Source organism: Hordeum vulgare, chromosome 4H (genome assembly GCF_904849725.1).
Source record: "Hordeum vulgare subsp. vulgare chromosome 4H, MorexV3_pseudomolecules_assembly, whole genome shotgun sequence".
Lineage (NCBI taxonomy): Eukaryota > Viridiplantae > Streptophyta > Magnoliopsida > Poales > Poaceae > Hordeum > Hordeum vulgare.
In genome coordinates, this window is record NC_058521.1 from 496,861,057 (window position 1) to 496,883,869 (window position 22,813).

General features: G+C 44.6%; 1 protein-coding gene across 1 annotated transcript; it reads right to left on the bottom strand.

Annotated features, from left to right (window-relative positions):
• Positions 1-1,703: 1,703 nt before the first annotated feature.
• LOC123449131 (type II inositol polyphosphate 5-phosphatase 15-like) lies at positions 1,704-13,463 on the bottom strand. The gene is made up of 11 exons (XM_045126228.1): positions 12,582-13,463; positions 8,649-8,901; positions 7,737-8,544; positions 6,900-7,021; positions 6,730-6,814; positions 4,519-4,684; positions 4,330-4,364; positions 3,979-4,228; positions 3,296-3,419; positions 2,332-2,662; positions 1,704-2,181 (listed from the first exon to the last, which is right to left on the bottom strand). The coding sequence occupies exons 1-11, from the start codon at positions 13,411-13,413 to the stop codon at positions 1,957-1,959; spliced, it is 3,231 nt and encodes a 1,076-aa protein (XP_044982163.1). The 5' UTR covers positions 13,414-13,463; the 3' UTR covers positions 1,704-1,956.
• Between the last annotated feature and the right edge of the window lie 9,350 nt (positions 13,464-22,813).

Sequence of the window (22,813 nt, forward strand, 5' to 3'; positions counted from 1 at the left end):
GTCTTGCATGTTCGACGAGTGTTGTTTGCATATACAATTTTCATTAAAAAAATAAAAGTCCCCGTTGCAACGCACATGCATTTGTGCTAGTTAATTAAAAGGGAGTAGAGTTTGTCCATATTACAACCGTCAGACATACAATATGCAACGTGGCAATTATTCTTGTAATCAAGTCCAAAGAGATCCCTCTCTTATCTATGAGGTTTCGTCTTTTGGAAATACACGACTACAAGCATGATTAGAGGAGTCATGAACTTTGTATTTGGGGTGTTGGCGCCGGTCCTCTTGGCCCACCACTTCATGACGGAATCATCCTTTAGCCAAGTAAATGGAATCATCCTCTAGCCAAGTAAAAGTATTCAAGTTCTAGTTTTATGGGAAAGCGACATTGAAAAGAATAGGTCCAGCCCTATTCTTGCTCCCTCTTACGGAGGGGACATAGTTCTCACCCCCACCGTGCTCCAAAGCTTAGCCTTCACTAGAAGGTTGTTTAGCAAAACTGTCAATGACGTAATTTGATGAAAGACCTGTCATTTCTTTCGTTTCAAACAATTCAGGAAACAAGCATGATTAGAGGAGTCATGACCTTCCTATTTGGGATGTTGGCGCATGTGCTCTTGGCCCACCACTCCATGACGGAACCATCCGGTAGCCAAGTAGAAGTATCCATGTGAGCGAGCCCAGGTTTGTTTGTGATCAAGTTTCACAATCTTATGGTGAAGCAGCATTGGAAGAATAGGTTCGTCCCATATTCTTGCTTCCTCTTGCAGACATAGACCGTAATTTGGTCATCCACGCTTGGCCAACAATCGACGGTCCAAGTCCGGTTTGCAAGGCTAGACATGCAAAGAATTTAACCTTAAGTGGAGCCAAGTCCTTCCATACCATCTGCTCCATCGGGGAGTAAGTCATGCCTAGAAACATAAAGGATGCTCCAAAAGGATGTTCCAAGAGCCATGGGAAGTCCCAAAAAGGGTGTTCTCGTGTCATTTCCCATCATGATGATGGTGCATGCATAGAAGAAATCGAGATCCAGTTTGTGTTCCATGCCCACCCATAGCTTGGTCGCGTCTTTCCACTTAAACCATGGCCAACACAACCGTAGCGCCCGTACGAATTTGTTTGTGTTAAACACTCCAAATCAATTCCTACAAATCAAATGGCTCCAATGAAATTTTTCCTTTGATATCCTATCTTACACAATTCACAAATATCCTACAAACCAAAGGCGGCTAGGTGGTGGCCTAACTTTGTTTTTTTTCCCTTGGCTTTGTGATAATGCAAGGGAATTGTTCCAGTGACCAGTTTACAGAAATCTTAAAACGCGCTAAGAAAATGAAGTACCATATTCAAAACTCCAAACTGCTAACTTTATGTCTTACTCCCTCCATTCCTAAATGCAAGTCTTTTTAAAGTTTCACTAGCAGACTACATACGAATATATATAGATGTATTTTAAAGTATAGTTTCACTCATTTTGCTCGGTATGTAGTCACTAATAGAATCATTAAAAAAACTTATATTTAGGAACGGAGAAAGTATAATTTAAGACATACTTACATCCAATATGTAAGTATATGGGATGTACTAGTATAAGACGGAGGGAATATATCAGTTCCGATACCCTACATAACAAAGAATATGTCACACACATATCTCCGTAGTTAGAATCAAAATCATGGATACAGCAAACACACAACTTCTTAACCGCATCACAACCCCAGGGTAAAAAATTAGATCTCTTCAGTAGTATTACATGATTTCAATTAATTTCCTGTACAAAATGTCCTGGAATATCGAGTACAAAAGCCTCGGTTTTGTACTTCGGTACCACAAATAATAACATTTGCTACAACAAACATTTTCTATGCACACTTCAATCAACCTAAAACCTAACCTCACATGTCACCAACGCACAACAGAAAAAAAACGATCTATAAAGTTAATACACTCCAGTTATTTCTTGAAAGGAAATGTGCTCCTGCCCTTCTGGCATTGCACACGTACTCCGTAACATTTGGCAACGGTAGAACACTCTCCAGTTACTTTCACGGATAACTGTGCTGCCTTTTCTTGGTTAGCTCCAGACAGATTATTCCATGATGTTCCACGCGGGTCTCCATGCTGCAAAGTGACCTCTACCGTCTGTCCAGGGCAGATTATACCAGCTGCTGGAGAAACCTGTGTTGAAGACATGTTTCACTCAGTGTTCAAGCATTAAGCTCGCAGTGTTGAACAAGCATCAATTAGCAGAACCATCTTACAGTAATTATACTGTTCTAAAATGAAGTGAACTGATATAAGGAGAGTCAGGACAAGGCATTAACCCACCTTAAGCCAAGTAGGGAAACCAGCAGAGTCTGTGCCAGAAGAACTTGGTGCTTGGCCAGTGATCTCAAAGCAAGCTCGGTCTTCTGGACTTCTGTTTTGTAGTTTCAAAACATAGGGAGTTTGGTCTTGCAGAATGATGTCATTAGTGCTCACATTTGCTTCAGGGAATGCTCTTAGCCCCTGAAGGAAGTGCAACACTTTCTTATTTGAACTCATTATCTCCCCATATTTCTGCCTCATTGTGTGTTTGTCGATACGTGCAACATCCAAATTGAACAAGCATTTTACAGGTTTGTGATCACTGTCGGTTGCTTCCATGCAAGAGTCGTACCTTGAAATATAGAATAATACAGCTGCATAAGGTTTCTATGTACTAACAGAAAAATGGATGCTAGGTACACAGGACAAAAAGACAACTAGAAATAAAACCTGATTTTGGAAACAAAAAATATTGTATAGCTCAAACCATCGGTCCAATTGGACATCTGTTTTCACCACTGACTTCATAACGACGAGTGCTTTAAAATAAGATCTCAGTTCACTATGTTTCGAGAAACCTTTTTTGGACTCTTTTGTTGCCCGGCAGTAACGCATTAGTTGCCTCCGTATTTTGTAACAAGTCACCACATGGCAACTTTAGACTAATCCAGTGGCAACTTTATAAATTGTAAGGTGGTAACATTGAAGGCAAAAAAGAAAAGTCATCGAAACATACCAACATGGGGTCTAGTTTTTAAGCTCTCATCAAAACAAAGCCAAAGGTGAAGAAGGATCATAAATCAAATTTATATTTAGAAGTTAAAATGTTTTAACTTTCGAGTTACATGCATGCAAATAGCAAAATGAGAGATGGACTGGTGGAGGAAACGTTGTGTTCTAGGACAATCAAGCACATGCTCACACATTATTTGTGCCCTACCAATATTCTTTATCCAGTGAGATAATCAAACAACAAATGACTTACAGTGATACTGAACAAACCACCGGACAATCCAAAGAACACTCAGTTCCTGAACTAGCTCGGCTGTCACGGTATAGAACTCGGTCACACCAGGCAGGTATGCGTTTCTTCTCACTACAATCATACCCTACAATAAGAGAGAAGTCTCTTCAAATAAAATGCTCAGAAATCAGGAGTTCAGGAGTATTATCAACTCATAAGGATCAAATTGGTACCGTATGAAACATTATCGCTGCGTTAAGCACACACTAATGTAACTACAGGTTTGCCTTGGTACACCCCCCAAGAAGTGTACTACTTTTGATGCAGATCAATGATACACCAGTGGCTGGGTTATACATCCACTCCCAAACCAAGTGAGCTAGCCTCACTTATCTTTACATCAACTTCCTCCGGTTGTTACCAGATTACAGTCTCGTACCCTTCTAGAAACTGTAATTTAACATTCTCATTCATCTACATGCATGTTATATAATGTTAGTACATAAAGTCGCCTCCAACCTCGCAAAAAGAAATCCTCTCCATGCAAATCAGCACCTCTAACCATGAAGACCGGATGCACAAAAAATAAGGATACCATTTAATCTTCTATTGAACAAAAATGCCATTTTCAAAGTTTTCTAGGAAAGGGCAGGGTGGGGGTTACTGAAGCAGGCCTCATACAACTATCATCAGAATAACTATACCTGATAAGCCAGCTTTGTGTTTCTCAAATTTGTAAGTAGGTGGGAATTGGAAATCTCCTTCACGTAATCCCTGGAAGACTCTCCCGGATCTCATTTCTGCTCGCAGCTGGTCGTTCTTCCTCAGCCAGTCAAAACGTCTCCGGGAAACCAACCCCATCGCCTCTTCATACGAAATATCGTAAAGCCGGTAATTGAAGTCACCAAGAAAGACAATCATGTCCGTGTCTGACAACTCAGGCATTCTTGATCCCTATCATAGCAACATTTTGGTAATGTTTACAATCTCAGATAATAGATCTAGAAACAACTCTATCCACTGAAAAAATAAAATGAAGGGAAGCAACAACATACATTTGCTTGAAGAAGCTGACTGGCAGAACCAGAAACTGCAACATGAAAAGAAGCTGAGTAATGGTGTGTAAGATTAAGAAGTTCTGAATTCTTGACACGATTCTTCGTTGTGATTAGCAAGGTTGGCCAGACATTTACAAATTTGAATGCCATCATGCAGAAAAGTTAACAAGAAGATTGAACAATTACTTGATGTTGTCAATAATCCACTTGAAGGGGTGGCAAAGGTCATTGTTCTAAAGACATGGTCAAAGTCTTCATTCCGCCGGCTCACAGCTTCCATATGTGCAGCGAAATGACAATTTATAAAGCAAATGCTTCTATCATGTATCCTCATCCTCAATCCGACTGCTCCCTGAGACAGTGAAGTACATTACAAAATGTAGTAAACTGAGGCACTGAGCTGAACTAAAATGAATCCATAATGCTGCTTCTATACTCCCCCGCAACTAAATTACGGGAATATTTAAGCAAAATTGTGCCATGCCTACTCGGCATCCCGTAACAACTGCCCAAAGGCAACCATGCCCAACCAGGAAGCATGAGCAATGTGCACAGTCCTGTCCAGGAGGGATACATCGGCTGCAGAATACATCAGAGTAGGAGGATATACGACTCAATTCGGTTCCAGTTAAGTTTAGATCAGGTATCGCAAGATTATATCCCTAGTTTTAGTTCATTGCATCTGTTAGAAGTAGAGATGGAGTCAGTATGCTAATAGAGCTGCCTCATCTACTCCCTCCGTTTCTAAATATAAGTCTTTTTAGAGATTTCACTATGGACTACATATGGATGTATATTAATATGTCTATACATCCGTATGTAGTCCATACTGGAATCTCTAAAAAGACTTATATTTAGAAACAGAGGGAGTATATATGAGGTGCCTATAACCTATAAGTACTCTCCATGCCCCTATCATCTCTTCTACACAGATCTTGTTACACCTGCATGTAGAGGACCTCAGCCTCGACCTTCTTCCATCACTAAAAAACTATGCTTGTGACAATTTGGCAATAGGCGCAGCCCCTGATACAGCTGTGGCGGCTCCTGGTCAGATCAACGTATGGATGGCAGAGACAATCTCGCTGGCGACATGGCTGCTATCGGGGAGGCTGAACCAGACTAACGAGATCAATGCCAAGATCAGAAGGGTGGACCAGCAGCAGTACGCACAGCTGCTATCAACTGAATAGAAGGCACATGCCGAGATCAGGTGTCCTCTCATTCAAAACTTGTTCCCCTGGGGGCATCCTGGCAAATCCAAAAGCTGTGCATGGCTTCTCTCTGCTACCAGTCACTGCTGCCACCTCCATAGAACACACTGCAGACTGGACTGCACCACATCTACAAGCACTTCTCGATGTTCGATGGCAAGGAAGATTGTACCCTATATAACTGCTACAAGCAACCTTTAGGAGATGATGGACAGGAAGGTGTGGCTAGTGTCCACGTGACGGGGACTGCACAAACATGGTACCGCCACATGGATTGACATGACAGTGTCCAAACTGGAAGCACTTCAACACCAGTTCCAGGTTGTCCTTACTAGCAATTCGCTCATGGAATTGGTGTCTCTATGACGAAGTGGCTTGCTGTGTCAGTTTCAGGAGCAATTTCTGACACTGCTACATGGCAGATTCTCTGACAGAAAAGAAGCAGATCCAACTCTTCACCATTAGATCACAGGAGCTGCTGTGAACAGATATCAAGGTACAAGAACCAGAACTTCAGAAATGGCCATAAGGATGTCAACATGATTGCTAAGCCTGCCACAGTGGGCTCTCGTCTGGTAAGCAATAGTCATCGACAAACAACCCGCTGCTAGGCTGGGCAATTCACCTGTCATGGGAGGTGCAGAAACTAGAATCAGTGCACCACATGCTATGGTCCACAACTGCACTGGGAATTTCTTGCCAGCACTCAGCGGGGGCCAATCCCGCGCAAAGGCTTAAGCGTCCCAATGGTCAACAGCAAGCAAATGGCTCGCACCAGCCTATATATTATTACCATAATCTCTTCATCATCGTGAAGCTATCGCCATGATCTCTATGCGATCCCATTAGGCGGGTTTGACATGGTATAGGGAACACATAGTTCACAGCAAGATTTTGGGGCTTCACGCCTAATATCTAGAGCAAGTTGTATTTACACAAGAAAGGAGTTGGGCATATATAACAGCCAGCAGAGAACGTTCCCTTAAATCAAACACTAAAAAATAAATGGCTGATGAGTCTGATGGAAAAATGGTGAGCTGAAATAAAAACTATATTGACATTTGACATTAAGTTACAAACAACATGTCTAAGTTACCTGCTATGAATAAGAAATGATATATTAATAGGACAACAAAAGTACCTTGTTTCCAGAAAGAATACATTAACAAAACAACAAAAGTACCTTGTTGCCAATAGCGCGCCCTAATCCACATGCTACTGCAGCATTGTCGATATCACCGACAAAATGCTTAAGCTTTGTTCTTACCCTGAGGAAAGAAAAAAAATCAATAACTTCTACAATTACGAAGAGAAAAAAGGATGAATACCGAAAAATAGTCCTAAACAGATTACCATACAGCAGTAAGTAACCCAGCCATCTGCCTCGAACCAACACGCTGAAAAGAGTGGCCTTTCAAGATTTGCCCAATTGCATCCAACCACCACTCCCCATTTGGGCTTCCCTCTAGCCCTACCTAAAGCCAGTGGAAATTATATCAGGATTACAGCTAGCAAAAAATAGCATATTTTTTTTCTATTTTTATGTTAATTAATATTCTAAAAAAATAGCATGAGAATTAACTCTTAACAGTTACTCCCTCCGTTCCAATATATGGCATATAGATTTTCAGAAGTCAAGCTTTGTAAAGTTTATAGAGAAAAATATCTACATCTACAATACCAAACAAATATCATCAGATACAGCGTGAAGTATCTTTGTATACTGTATTTATTTGGTATTATTGACGTCGATATTTTTCTCTATAAACTTGGTAAAACTTGATGAAAGTTACTTTTTGGCAAAAAAAATATGCACTATGTTTTGGAACAGATGGAGTAGTAAACAAACCACCTTTTCCTAGTGGCTTTGTGGCACAGGGTTTGCATACCTCCAATTGAAAGCAAGTCATTTCATATAGAATAGCAGCTCATCAAATAGGATTGCGAGTAAATTTTTATTCACGCTCAAAAGATTGCACAACAAGGCAAAATATTCAACTATTCATGCCACAGAAATTGCCAACTAACCAGTTGATCAAAAAATGTTCCAACATTCTGGTTTTGTGCACGTTGCCACAATCTGACTAGCCCTCACTAAAACAGCACATATCATGGTAATAGATGATTACCTGTAACAACAATGATGTAATAAACAACAAAAACCTAAGTTTTTGAACTCATCGTTTTTACCGTTTCTTTAGCTGCCGACATTGCAAGAAAACCAGCGCCCATCTCCACCTCTTGCAATCCAACTACTACTACCCCAACCTCTTGTGTTGGGAATTTCAGCCAAGCTCTTAGTGACTCATAAGATGCTTTTTCTTGCCCAACATTCCAAGAACATACTAACACCTTCATGTATTCAATGTTTTTGTATGATGTCTCTTTCTCCGTCAATTCAGAACACAGAATGCTGTCAGCAGGCCCTGGAGATGATAAATTCCATCCACGAACTCCCCCATGACCAGCTAATGTAAATATATATGAACTTCCGACAGCCATACTCAGAATTGGACTACTATGTGCAATCCATCCTCCCAGCAAGTTGCCATCCAGGTCAAGGAGCTGGATGTTGCCATCCATGTACCCCACCCACAATCTTGTGCCAAAGCTGAAAATACTTTGAACAGAAGAGGAATGATGCTGAAACTCTTGCAAACGATTACCACTACCATCCCATTGAGCAACTGAGCCATTTGCAGATCCTGTCCAGATCATCCCATCCATTGACATTACTAATGCTTCTATTCTTCGAGTATCATCTCCAAATCCTGCTTTAGCAGCAACTCGCCGAACTGCATCAGCTGCTCCCATCAAAGCATTCCGTGATCTCTGGAAAAAATTAACAGGACTGCGAGCTTTTTCTTTCTTTGGTGAGGAGAAAAGGTTTTGTTTTGTTTCACAGCCATATGGAACCTGAGCAGATAAGACATCAAAACGAGTATCAACTTGGCCATCCACATTTACCACTTTCAGAAGCTCCTTAGTACGAGAATCCCTATACGGCAAAATAGAGAACAAGAATAAACACAAATATATGAACAGCTGGAGTAATGTAAGCCAAATGCAACAGTAACAGGTAAATGGACACATGAAGTGTACCAGAGTGCAAATGAGAGGTAGCCAGCACTCCATATTTTCAATCTGGAATTGTCAGACAATAGAAGTTTTACATCTACGGTAGGTAAGGGGCAGGCCCCTCCCTCACTGACCATGGTCCAAAGGTCAATGAATGATCTTTCCACTACAAGGGAGGCCTTACACTTTTCTTCTCTTTCTAAAGCAAGAGATTTCTCAATTGCTTCTCCATTCCATACTTTAATTATTCCACCTTCAGATCCAGACCATAAATCACCTATCATTGATGCAAACAAGATCAGAATTGAACTAGTCCGGCTGCAATTAGCTTGTTCAACAATATGAATTCAACTGCTGAAAATAGTATAACTATGAAGAAGAATCATAAAATTGCAAGCAGCAAGTCACCATCTAAAACATATAGGCTACCTGAACAACAAATTTCAGCAGCTCATGCTGCGGATCTAATAATTGCATGCCTTATCTGCCTTGTAGATTTCACTATCAATATCTGGTTGTGTTAAGATGAATGGGATAGCTTTATTAGCATAGCACAATAACTAAAAAAATAGTTCAGGACTTGTTAATCTTTTAGCAATTCGGAAAAAGAAGAATGGAAGCATGTCAAATCATAACAAATTTTGTGAATTAACCTACCCCTCCCAAGGGCAACTCAAGAGTCCAATAAGAATATTCTAGTGAGTAAATTACAATTTGGATCATGTGTTGTTACTACTGTTTCAATTTGCTCCGTCTATATTCAAGTCACACACATAACACCAGTGGGACCACTTTAATTCACAGTTTGCACCAGGCAAACCTGCCTGGTTCACTAACCAGGTACCACACATCAGGTTAGATAGGGAACGCAGAAGCCTGTCATGGGTCCTTTTCCATGTGGATGGAGACAAGTACCCCCCCCCCCTCCCTCTTCTTGGCATGACGCCTTCATCTCATCCGATTCCAAAACAGAGCGAATTTGGGCATTGGTTGGACACTGATCCTTGTGAAGGACCGGTTCAGGGCGTAGATGGCCGTCGTCACGGCCTCGCCCCAGAACTCAACCAGCATCGCCATCACCTTCGACATGCTGAATGACGTGCCCACGATGGTGGTTTCGCCGCTCACCACGATGTTTTGTTGCGGCGAGTAGGGTGCGGTCAGGTGGCGCTGCATGCTGCGGTCAGCGCAATATGCCATGAAATCACTGGAAGTGAACTCCCTGCTGTTGTCTGTGTGAAATGTCTGGAGGCACATTCCGGACTCGGGTTCGGAAGGTGGCCTGGATGCGCTGGACCGCCTCGGCCGCTTTGTCCTTGCTTCTCAGAAACGACAGCCACATGTACCTGTTGTGATCGTCCACCAAAAGGAGGAAGTATCGCTTCCCTCCTGGTGTTAGCGAAGAGATGGGGCCGCGGAGGTCGCCATGGACCAACTCCGATGGCTCGGACGCACAGTAGCTGGCCTATTGGGGAAGGACGCCCGTTGTTGTTTTCCCGCTAGGCACGCATCACACACCTGCTCGGCATGCTTGATCAGAGGCATGCTTTGGACCATATTGTGCGGAACCAACCTTTCCGGGCCGTCGAAGTGCTGGTGACCGAAACAAACGCGTCATCGCCACACCTCGTCACCAGCATGCACCTCCAAGCACACTGACTTGACAAGCTACAGAAGTACAACGCACGCGACAGTTGTGGGGGTGAAGCACCTTGGGGAGGAGACTACAATGTCGGGTGCGGATCATCATGAAGTCGTTTTCGATGTGGATGAGGCAGCCGATCTCATGTAGCTGCCTTATGCGATGTTGCTCTTGAGCCGCGGTATCCAGTACACGTTTGCCAGCGCGAGGTGTTGCCCGCTGGATATGGCGAACAGGATCGTGCCCGTCCCTTGATCACGACAGTCGAGCCATCACCGAACTTGATGTTGTCGGGCACTGTCTGGTTCGGCTCCGCACGCCACCATATTGCTGGTCATATGGTCCGACACCCAGGTGTCGAGGTACCACATGGCGTCAGCATCCTCAGGTGATTGCATCAGGACCACACATGTGTGCTCCTCATTAAGGTAGACGGGCTCCTCCTAGTTGCATGGCAGCGTATTTCGTTGGTGTGGCAGGGGCTGCCGTGACAGCATTTTCGGCTGTCGTGGCAACGATCTGGCCCAAAACCCCTGCCATGGCAAGGATGCCGGCCGGCTTGGTTGTAAATGTCAGCGACATCTCCTCGATCATCAGCAGCACAAGATCTTTCTCGTCCGCCAACACGATGTGAGCCTCTTCACGTTTCTCCACTTGACAGCCGCGGGGCCACTAGCCCGGCTTGCCGCAGTAGCGGCATTTGTCACGGTCAGCGGCGGTGGAGTTGTCGCCGGCATTGCTGCTGCCTAGAGGCGTTCTTCCCCCTTCGAGTTCCGACAGCCGCATCCATAGGCATTTCCAAATACTATGAGCCATTTTCAGTGCTGGCGAAAGTGGACTATGTTTCCTACAAGTTGATACTTCCTGGGCTGCCAGTTGCATCCAACATATCATGTTAGCTAGCTGAAGAAACAGCTAAGTCCCAAAGCAGTTCCAAACCCAACTTTACCCTTACTGAATGTTGATGGCCAGATATTGGTGGAACCAAAAGAACTACTTGAGAGCAAGCTCACCCGCATGTCCAGGGCAACATCACTATTCCCGTGATTCAGTGGAGCGTCAAATGGAGGAACATGCCACTGGAAATGGCAACCTGGAAGCGTTTCAGACTTAAGGGGCAAGTCTAAACTTCAGTAGGGGGAATTGACGAGTGAAGCGTTCCCTTTGAATACTTCATCTAACACCGGCTACATTATCTGTAACTCACTTACTGTTTCGCGCCCATCTTGATCAACATATGGCCCTCGTCTGTGATCCAACGGCTACCTTCAAAATACTATTTCGGGGACGAACGTGCTGTCAGACAAGCTGCTTTACCATCCCTTGCATTTACCTGTTCTACTTTTCACTTTACCTACTTTCCAGACTATATAAACCAGGAAGGAAAACCCTAGAAGCCATCTTGTTCACTTTGCGTTAAACCCTAGCCACCTCTGCTCGACATCTGGCCCCTATTTGCTCTTGTTATTGCCTATGTAAATTAATAATGGAGCAAGTAGCTACTTCTCTGCATATTCTTGTCTCGACCTTGCTTCCATGTTGAATTTCGTAATCAGACCGTGATACCTCGTGGGAATACAAGTTGCATATTCCTGACAGGAGTGATGTGTTGGAGGCTGGTTGCAGTGGCGTGCAACGCACAGATCCATGGGGTTGATGATAAAAGTATGAGCTCGAGGCAGATCATGTTGAAGTGGCGGTTGGTCGTGATGTGGGTCAGAGGATAACGGCATCAACACAGGGAGGGCATGGGTTTGGACTTGGATCCATGGGTCTTAGTAGTCTGCCCTCACAGATTAGTAACGCTGGGTGCTTCCTGATTCATGCAAATTTTAAGTGGGAGCGCGTAGAAACACTTGTTTAAACCAATCAGGTGGACAACTTTATTACATTATACCACATGGAGAGGTCTGCAGTCCTTGTGACTAGATAGCTAGATGTAGATAACTGATTTCACAGGATACATTGCAATGCTCGGACATGGCTTTAAGTCAGATAGCTATTTGTTTCAACATTTCAAGAATTAACTAGAACGTTTCAGGTAAAAAATAAATTGGGCATCATAGACACTACTATTTTCTACGATAAATTTAAGCTATTCAGCGTCCCTTCTATGTTGATATAAATTAGTAAATTGTGCGTTCCTGCTGATATTTTTTACTTCCTTGAATAGATATGTGTCAGCCACTTGTTTACAGATGGTGGTAGTGTAGGCATGAATGTCATTAACCACGGTGATCAATTGCAATGTAGTATGTCACAAGGTTGCATGAAGATCATACTGACTGACATGAAACTGAGCCAAGGGGAATTACCATATGGAGAGATGACCATTGCAAATACCGGTCCAGGGTGTGCATCCCACCCAATGCACTCCCCGGCCTCCGGACTTGGGTCAGCACCCCAACACATGATCCGCCCGTTGGTGTGCCCGCTCCACACCAAACCGCGGCCGGGATCAACCACGAGGCAGAGTGCAGGCGGTGTCTTGCGCGACTCCCGAAAGGGCGCGCTGGCCTCGTCTCCCCACCGCCGCGGAGACGTGGGTGATCGGAAGGCATCCGCGAGGTCCCAAACCCTGACGCCGGCCTCGCCCGCCGCCCAGAGGTGAGTGGAGGTCCCGGCACCGGGAGCAGCGCAGCAGGCGAGAGCAGAGAGGGCGATGCCAGACTGTGACTCCCTCGGTGGCCTCGGGCGCAGCTCCAGCGGGGGCGGGCGGTCAGCGCGCACGGCGGCGCGAGGGGGCGGGCGGTGGACGCGGGATTGGGATGCCGACGCGGCGAACTCCGAGAGCGAGTTGGAATGGTGGGGGCCCGGGGGCGGAGGGCAGACGTCCGCTGCCGCGGGGCGAGAAGCGGCCGAGAAGGCCGGGAGGGAGTGGCTGGGGTGGATGGGCTGAGGGGCAACAGCGCGGTGGAGGGAATCGGAGAAGGAAGCGGAGGCGGATGCAGCAGGGATGGAGGTGACCGGGAGGGATGCTGAGCGGAAAGCCGATGGATGGGGCGGGGAGGTGGAAGGGATGGGATCAGGGGCTGGCGGAGGTGTAGGGGGCGAGATGGAGGCGGAGAGGAAGAAATCATCGGGGACATCGTCCCACGGGGAGGAGACGACGGCGGCGGGTGTCGCGGTATCGCCGGGATCCGCCATTGCGGAGATCGGGGGTGACAGGCTGACCAGTAGGTGAGGTAGAAAGGACTTGCGCGGACGCGGCTTGACTGCTCCCCCCGCCGCGCGGGGGCCACCCTGGACGTGCTCCCATGTCCCATCGGTGCTCCCGCCCGCTCATTCTTCATCCCACGGTTCTCATCCCACGTCTTTTTTCCCAGCCAAAAGAAAAACACACGAAGAAAAAAACATTGCTAGCATAGCACCTTTTGAATTTATTTTGACCGCATAACCTGCAATTTCCAACATTGGCATCAAGAGCTAGGTCATGCAGTCATCAGGTTCAATCAATCCGATGTGCAACTATGTCAACATGGTTCATTGGAAACTCTAGTCCTCTCCATGTACTGGGCTGCTTCGAATTCTTCTTGTGTCGTCGGTTTCCTGTGAGTCCAATGTGAACCATGTCGTATGGTGGGCTTATTTGGTTTAATCATTGTCGTCGTTTTGTAGGACTGCTCTACTGAACTTCTCTCTCTTTAGAAAAAGGAAACTTCTCAAACCTTCCTTTACACTAAGAAATGAGAACACAACTCAGAACCCACCTTCTCACAAGAAGGTTGTCGGTTTCTAAGGACCACACATTGGGTTGTCGACTACAAACCTTTATGAGTTCGGACAGGGATGGACGCGTCTAGCTTCATAAGTCATGGACGATCGAAAGAGGAAAAATAAAGAGTAGAACGTGTCGGAGTACCGAGGTTGAGGTCACCGTGTTGGTGTAATACCCTACTCATTCTTTGCGTTTGATATTTCAAAGATCCTCCTAACAATGTATCGTGGTTCCCTCACATTTATACTATTCTCACCTCTCCCCTCTCTCCGCGGCCATCGTCATGTTCCCGCTTCACAGAGAGAGAGAGAGGGGGGGGAGAGAGAGAGACCATGGTGGCAAAGGCAGACTCGCCTCTTTCCGTGATGGCCAAAGGGGGCACCCTTTTAACCATCCCATGTACCATGTTATAGGACAGCCCTCTAGCATGCTCGTGCGGGTCCTTCAACCATAGTGTGGATGATATGAGAGCACAGAGCGTCATCATGCAGCCTTGAGTCAGGCCTTATCACAACACTAGCTTCATTTGTCTTCTGATGTGGCCTTCGTCCGAACTCCACACAAGACACTTTTTCAATAACCCACCTCTTGGTCCCTCAGGGCAGCGAGGGATTTTTGGATGGTATTCCCAGGAACCTCTTCCCGGGAACCGTCTTGTCGTATCGAGCCAGGTGGGGTACCCTTTCAAACGGTTCTTTGCACCTTCCCGGGCGTCACCGTCGGGCCGATAGTTAGACGGACATGAGTACCCTGTAAATAGTTAGTCCGACAAAGGAAAACCTTGTACATTGATCAAATCTTCTTTTCACATCCATAAGACAGGCTATGGGCTATCCGATCATTAAAAAATACGATACCATAGCCCTTTTTCCTTAAAAAGGAAAGAACGTGGAATAGGAAGTTTTTTGTTCCCTTTTTGCATGAGATTATTTTTATGTTTTCGTTGGAATCTCGCATGCGCTCGATCGATTTGTAATGCAGGAAACCAGGATTCTACTGCGACGCATGTACCCACGTCAACTTGTTATTTATATCCCTCGTTGGTACTTTTTTTAAGGACCACACTCCAAACGCGTATTGTCACACACACACTCGTTGTGAAAGGATTGATATAAACCTAAAAATAGATAACTGCAAAATTGATGGGGTCCTATGCCAAGGGTGACCAACGCCGATGAGTCTGGGCTCCTACAAAACACTGGACCCAGCAGGCCCAAGGCAAAGAGGAAACCCTCTAAGGCCAGAATCTTCGTGGTCTCCAAGAAAAGAGGGTGGCGGTGCCTGGATGGCATCTTTGTGTAAAACCTGGACCTCTCCTACCTAAATAAAGGGAGATCTAGGGCATTCATTTGCATATATCCACTGATAGGAGAACTCTCGGTAGCAATCTCATACACCATTGTACCCCCTCGCATGAGGTATCCCTCCACTATAAATCAAAAAACTAGCGAGGCGTAGGGTATTACTCTTCGGAGGCCTGGACATGGATAGACCCCTCGTGTGCCCTCCGTTCCATTAGTTGGCACACCACGCACGGGATGTGCAGGCTAGAGACCAGTCTTTGATCGGATCTTGTTCCGCTTTCGTCGGCCTGCCGCCGAGAGAGAGCTTGGCCTTTGGATGTGATACATCTCCAACATATCTATAATTTTTTATTGTTCCATGATATATTATTATCATTCTAGGATGCTTTTTGGGCATTTATTTACTGATTTCATATTATCTTTGACCACTAACCTATTAACCTAGTGTCAAGTGCCAGTCGTTGTTTTCTGTATGTTTTGGTCTTTTTCAGGTTACCGTACCAAACGGAGTCCAAATACCAAGACACTTTTTGATGATTTTTTCTGGACCAAAAGAAGACCTCGAAGTTTGGGGAGAAGAACGAAGGTTGCACGAGGGCCCCACAAGCCAAGAGGGCGCGTCTAAGGGGGGTGGTCGCGCCCTATTAGCTTATGGGACCCCTTGACTCTCCCCGCCTCCTTCTCTGGCTTGTAAATTCTCATATATTCCAAAAACCCTTGGGAATCTTCCGAAACACTTTTATCCTCTACCACAATTCTCTGTTCCGTCGTGTGCCCATCTGGATCCCTATTCCAGTGCCCTGATGGAGGGGGGATCGGTCATGGAGGACCTCTACATCAACCTTATTGTTCCCATGGTGATGTGTGAGTAGTCTACCACAGACCTACGGGTCCATATATAGCTAGTATCTAGATGGCTCTCTCTCTGTGTGTGTGTGTGTGTCCTTCAATACAAAGTTCATCGCATCTTCATGATGATCTATTCGATGTAATCACTTTGTGTGGTGCGTTTGTTGGAATTCAATGAATTGTGGGTTTATGTCCAGATTATTCATGATAAAGATTTCGAGTCTTCTCTGAATTACCATTTGATTCTTATTTGCATGATTATTATAGATTTGTAAATCTCTCTGATCTATTGATTTGGTTTGGCGAGCTAGATTGATCTATCTTCACTGGGAGGGTGCGTTGTAGTGAGTTCAATCTTGCAGTGCTCAATCCCAATGATAGAAAGGGACATGACACGTATTTGTATTATTGCACTAAGGATGGAACGATGGGTTTGGTTCATATTAGTTGGATTTTCTTTGTCTACATCATGCCATTGGTCTCCAAGCATTACTTTGTTTTACTCCCCTAGGTGCATGTTGGATAGCGGTCGATGGGTGGAGTAATAGTAGTGGATGCAGGCAGGAGTGAGTCTACTTGCTTATGGATGTGATTACTATATAGACATGCTCATTGATGTGAATAAAAATTGCATAACTATGCTCTTTTCTATAAATTTCTCAACAATAATTTGTTTACCCACCATATGCCTTCTTCGAGAAAGATGCCACTAGAAAACAGTATGGCCCCTGGATCTATTCACATATATATTTACAAAAATACAAAATACCTCACTACCTTTTATTATTTGCATTTAATTTTTATATTTAATATATTTCAGCCATCTATCTATCATTACTTATTACTTGGAAGTAACGAGTTCAGGGGTGTTGACATCCCTCTTGCCCGCGTTAGGTGCAAGTGTTTGCTCTTTTGTGTGTAGGTGCTCAAGACGGGAGTTGTGTGGTCTTCCTATTGGTTCGACAACCTTAGTTCTCACTAAAATAAATAGTTATCTATAATGTGCTGCATCATCTCCTCCTCTTTGGGGGAAAACCCAACGCAGATCACAAGTATCAGGAAGGATTTCTGGCGCCGTTGTCGGGGAGTATCACCAACTTACTATCAAGTACTTCTCATAAATTATCATTCACTTGTTCTACTTTTTATTTGCTTTGTATTTTACTTGCTATAAAAAAAATCAAAAATATAAAAATATTTACCTTTGCTAGTTTACTTGCTAGTTTACCTGTTATGTTTCTTACTTTGCTTGCTCGGTCACCATGTCTCAAGACAACACTAAGTTGTGTGAATTCTTAAATAAAAATAACAATCACTTTATTAGTACTCCTATACCACCCACCACTAGTGCGGAGTTTTATGATATAAATGTTGCTTTGCTCAATCTTGTGATGAAAGAGCAATTTTTGGGTAGTCCTAATGAGGACCCCGCTACTCATCTTAATACCTTTGTTGGATTATGTGATATCTATATCTATACCTACTAGTAAAGCAAGGTGATATTTTTGGTTTCGTCCCGTGTCCTTTGTTTTTTAGCAATAGAGGGAGCAATCTCACATCTCCACATACTGCACGGTTGATCAATCTTTCTTTAATTTACAGTTGATGGTCGTACTAGGCTATACGGCATGTTGTATTAGAATTTTTCTTGTGGGCCTGGAAGTAATGTGACTTGGCCTTTCTAAATCAAAAAGAGAAGTACTTTTCAAGTGGAATTGAACACGTGGCCTCATGTTAAAACCAATAGCACAGGACCAACCTGTTGGGGAACGTAGTAATAATTCAAAATTTTCCTATGTGTCACCAAGATCAATCTAGGAGATGCTAGCAACGAGAGAGATGCAGAGCATCTTCATACCGTTGAAGATCGCTAAGCGAAAGCGTTGCAAAGAACGCGATTGATGGAGTCATACTCGCGGCGATTCAAATCGCGGAAGATCGGATCCAGCACCGAACGAACGGCGCCTCCGCGTTCAACACACGTACAAATCGGGGGCATCTGCTCCTTCTTGATCTAGCAAGGGGGAAGAGAAGTTGAGGGAGAGCTCCGGCAGCACGACAGCGTGGTGGCGGTGGAGCTTGTGGTTCTCCGGCAGGGCTTCACCAAGCACTATGGAGGAGGAGGTGTAGGGGGTAGGGCTGCGCCAGGGGAGAGGATTCATGTTGTGCGCAACCCTCTTACCCCCAACTATTTATAGGGGGAAGGGGAGAGGGGGCCGTCCAACCTAGATCCCTCTAGAGGGGGCGGCGGCGCCAAGGGGGGTGGCTTGCCTCCCAAGTTGATGGGAGGCACCCCCATGCCCTAGGGTTCCCATTCGTAGGCGCCTTGGGCCCTTGGGTGGTGTGCACCAGCCCATCAGGGAGCTGGTTCCCATCCTCCTTTAGCCCACGTGGCCCTCCGGGACAGGTGGCCCATCTCGGTGGACCCCCGTTACCCTTTCGGTGGTCCCGGTACGCCGAAACCTTTCCGGTGACCGAAACTGGACTTCCCATATATAAATCTTCAACTCCGGACTATTCAGGAACTCCTCGTAACGTCCGGGATCTCATTCGGGACTCCAAACAACTTTCGATAACCACATACAATTCCCATTACAACTCTAGCTTCACCGAACCTTAAGTGTGTAGACCCTACGGGTTCGGGAACCATGTAGACATGACCGAGACACCTCTCCGGCAAATAACCAATAGCGGGATCTGGATACCCATATTGGCTCCCACATGTTCCACGGCGATCTCATCGGATGAACCACGATGTCGGGGATTCAGTTAATCCCATATACAATTCCCTTTGTCCATCGGTATGTTACTTGCCCGAGATTCGATCGTCGGTATCCCTATACCTTGTTCAATCTCGTTACCGGCAAGTCTCTTTACTTATTATGTAACACATGATCCCGTGACTAACTCCTTAGTCACATTGAGCTCATTATGATGATGTATTACCGTGTGGGTTCAGAGATACCTCTCTGTCACACGGAGTGACAAATCCCAGTCTCGATTCGTACCAACCCAACACATATTTCCGGAGATACCTGTAGTGCACCTTTATACTCACCCAGTTATGTTGTGATGTTTGATACACCCAAAGAATTCCTACGGTATCCGGGAGTTGCACAATCTCATGGTGTAAGGAAATGATACTTGACATTAGAAAAGCTCTAGCAAACGAACTACACGATCTTGTGCTATGCTTATGATTGGGTCTTATCCATCACATCATTCTCCTAATGATGTGATCCCGTTATCAATGGCATCCAATGTCCATGGTCAGGAAACCATGACCATATATTGATCAACGAGCTAGTCAACTAGAGGCTCACTAGGGACATGGTGTGGTCTATGTATTCACACATGATTACGGTTTTCGGTTAATACAATTATAGCATGAACAATAGACAATTATCATGAACAAGGAAATGTAATAATAACCTTTTTATTATTGCCTCTAGGGCATATTTCCAACAGTCTCCCACTTGCACTAGAGTCAATAATCTAGTTACATTATGATGAATCGAACACCCATAGAGTTCTGGTGCTGATCATGTTTCGCTCGTCGAAGAGGTTTAGTCAACGGATCTGTGACATTCAGATTTGTATGTACTTTACAAATATATATATATCTTCATCCCGAATGTAACCACGAATGGAGTTGAAGCGGCACTTGATGTGCTTGGTCTTCTTGTGAAACTTGGGCTCCTTGGCAATGGCAATAGTTCCAGTGTTGTCACACGAGAGAGTCATCGGGCCCGACGCATTGGGAATCACTCCTAGGTCGGTGATGAACTCCTTCATCCAGACTCCTTCTTGCGCTACTTCCGAAGCAGCTATGTTCTCTGCTTCACACGTAGATGCCGCCACGATGCTTTGCTTGCATCTGCACCAGCTGACTGCCCCACCATTCAAAATATACACGTATCCGGTTTGTGACTTGGAGTCATCTGGATCTGTGTCAAAGCTAGCATCGACGTAACCCTTTACGACGAGCTCTTCGGCACCTCCATAAACGAGAAACATATCTTTAGTCCTTTTCACGTACTTAAGGGTATTCTTGACCGTTGTCCGATGTTCCATTCCGGGATCACTTTGGTACCTCCATGATACGTCTCCAACGTATCTATAATTTTTGATGGTTCCATGCTATTATCTTATCAACTTTGGATGTTTTATATGCATGAATATGCTATTTTATATCTTTTTTGAGACTAACCTATTAACTCAGTGCCAAGTGTCAGTTTCTGTTTTTTCTGTATTTTTTTACCTTTTTCAGAGAAGAATATCAAACAGAGTTCAAATGGAATAAAACTTTCGCGATGATTTTTTGGACCAAAAGAGACCCCCAAAGCTTTGAAAGATGCCTAGAAGAGCCACGAGGGAGTCACAAGCCCAGGAGGTGCGCCCCCCTAGGCCGCGCCTAGCAGGCTTGTGACCTCCTTGTGGGCCTAACCAACGTAATTCCACCGCCATAAATTCCTACAAATTCAGAAACCCCCAAAAAGAAACCTAGATCGGGAGTTCCGCCGCCGCAAGCCTCTGTAGCCACCAAAAACCAATCGGGATCCCGTTTCGGCACCCTGCCGGAGGGGGAAACCATCTTCGGTGGCCATCTTCATCATCTCGGTGATCTCCATGACGAGGAGGGAGTAGTCCACCCTCGGGGCTGAGGGTATGTACCAGTAGCTATGTGTTTGATCTCTCTCTCTCTCTCTCTCTCGTGTTCTTGAGATGTCTTGGTCTCGATGTACCGCGGGATTTGCTACTATAGTTGGATCTTATGATGTTCTTCCCCCTCTCCCTTCTTGTAATGAATTGAGTTTCCCCTTTGAAGTTATCTTATCGGATTGAGTCTTTAAGAACACTTGATGTGTGTCTTGCATGTGTCTATCTGTGGTGACAATGGGGTATTCATGTGAGTACTTGATGTATGTTTTGGTGATCAACTTGCGGGTTTCATGACATTGGGAACCTATGCATATGGGTTGGCACATGTTTTGACTCTCCGATAGAAACTTTGGGGCACTCTTTGAAGTTCTATGTGTTGGTTGAATAGATGATTCTGAGATTGTGTTATGCATATCGTATAATCATGCCCACGGATACTTGAGGTGACAATGGAGTATCTAGGTGACATTAGGGTCTTGGTTGATGTGTGTCTTAAGGTGTTATTCTAGTACGAACTCTAGGATAGATTGAACGGAAAGAATAGCTTCGTGTTATTTTACTACAGACTCTTGAATAGATCGATCAGAAAGAATAACTTTGTGGTGGTTTCGTACCCGACAATAATCTCTTCGTTTGTTCTCCGCTATTAGTGACTTTGGAGTGACTCTTTGTTGCATGTTGAGGGCTATTTATATGATCCAATTATGTTATCATTGTTGAGAGAACTTCACTAGTGAAAGTATGAACCCTAGGCCTTGTTTCCACGCATTGCAATACCGTTCATGCTCACTTTTACTATTAGTTACCTTGCTGTTTTTATAATTTCAGATTATAAAAACCTATATCTACCATCCATATTGCACTTGTATCACCATCTCTTCGCCGAACTAGTGCACCTATACAACTTACCATTGTATTGGGTGTGTTGGGGACACAAGAGACTCTTTGTTATTTGGTTGCAGGGTTGCTTGAGAGAGACCATCTTCATCCTATGCCTCCCGCGGATTGATAAACCTTAGGTCACCCACTTGAGGGAAAATTGCTACTGTCCTACAAACCTCTGCACTTGGAGGCCCAACAACGTCTATAAGGAGAAGGTTGCATAGTAGACATCACTCCCTACCAAACTTATGGCAAGCTTCACATCAGGTCTGGTACACAACATGGCATACATAATAGAGCCTATGGTTGAAGCATAGGGGACAACACTCATCTTTTCTCTATATTCTGTCGTGGTCGGGCATTGAGCTGTGCTCAATCTCACACCTTGCAATACACGCAATAACCCCTTATTGGACTTATCCATATTGAACTTCTTCAATATCTTGTCAAGGTATGTGCTTTGTGAAAGACCAATGAGGCGTCTCGATCTATCTCTATAGATCTTGATGCCTAATATGTAAGCAGCTTCTCCAAGGTCCTTCATTAAAAAACACTTATTCAGGTAGGCCTTTATGCTTTCCAAAAGTTCTATATCATCTCCCATCAACAATATGTCATCCACATATAAAATGAGAAATGCTACAGAGCTCCCACTCACTTTTCTTGTAAATACATGCTTCTCCATAAGTCTGTACAAACCCAAACGCTTTGATCACCTCATCAAAACGAACGTTCCAACTTCGAGATGCTTGCACCAGCCCATAGATGGAGCGCTGGAGCTTGCATACCTTGTTGGCATTCTTAGGATCGACAAAACCTTCCAGCTGCATCATATACAATTATTCCTTAAGAAAGCCGTTAAGAAATGTAGTTTTGACATCCATTTGCCAGATCTCATAATCATAAAATGCGGCAACTTCTAACATGATTCAAACAGACTTCAGCATTGCTACGGGTGAGAAAGTCTCATCGTAGTCAACACCTTGAACTTGTCAATAACCCTTAGCGACAAGCCGAGCCTTATAGACGGTCGCGTTACCATACGCGCCAGTCTTCTTCTTAAAGATCCATTTATTTTCTATGGCTTGCTGACCATCAGGCAAGTCCACCAAAGTCCATACTTCGTTCTCAT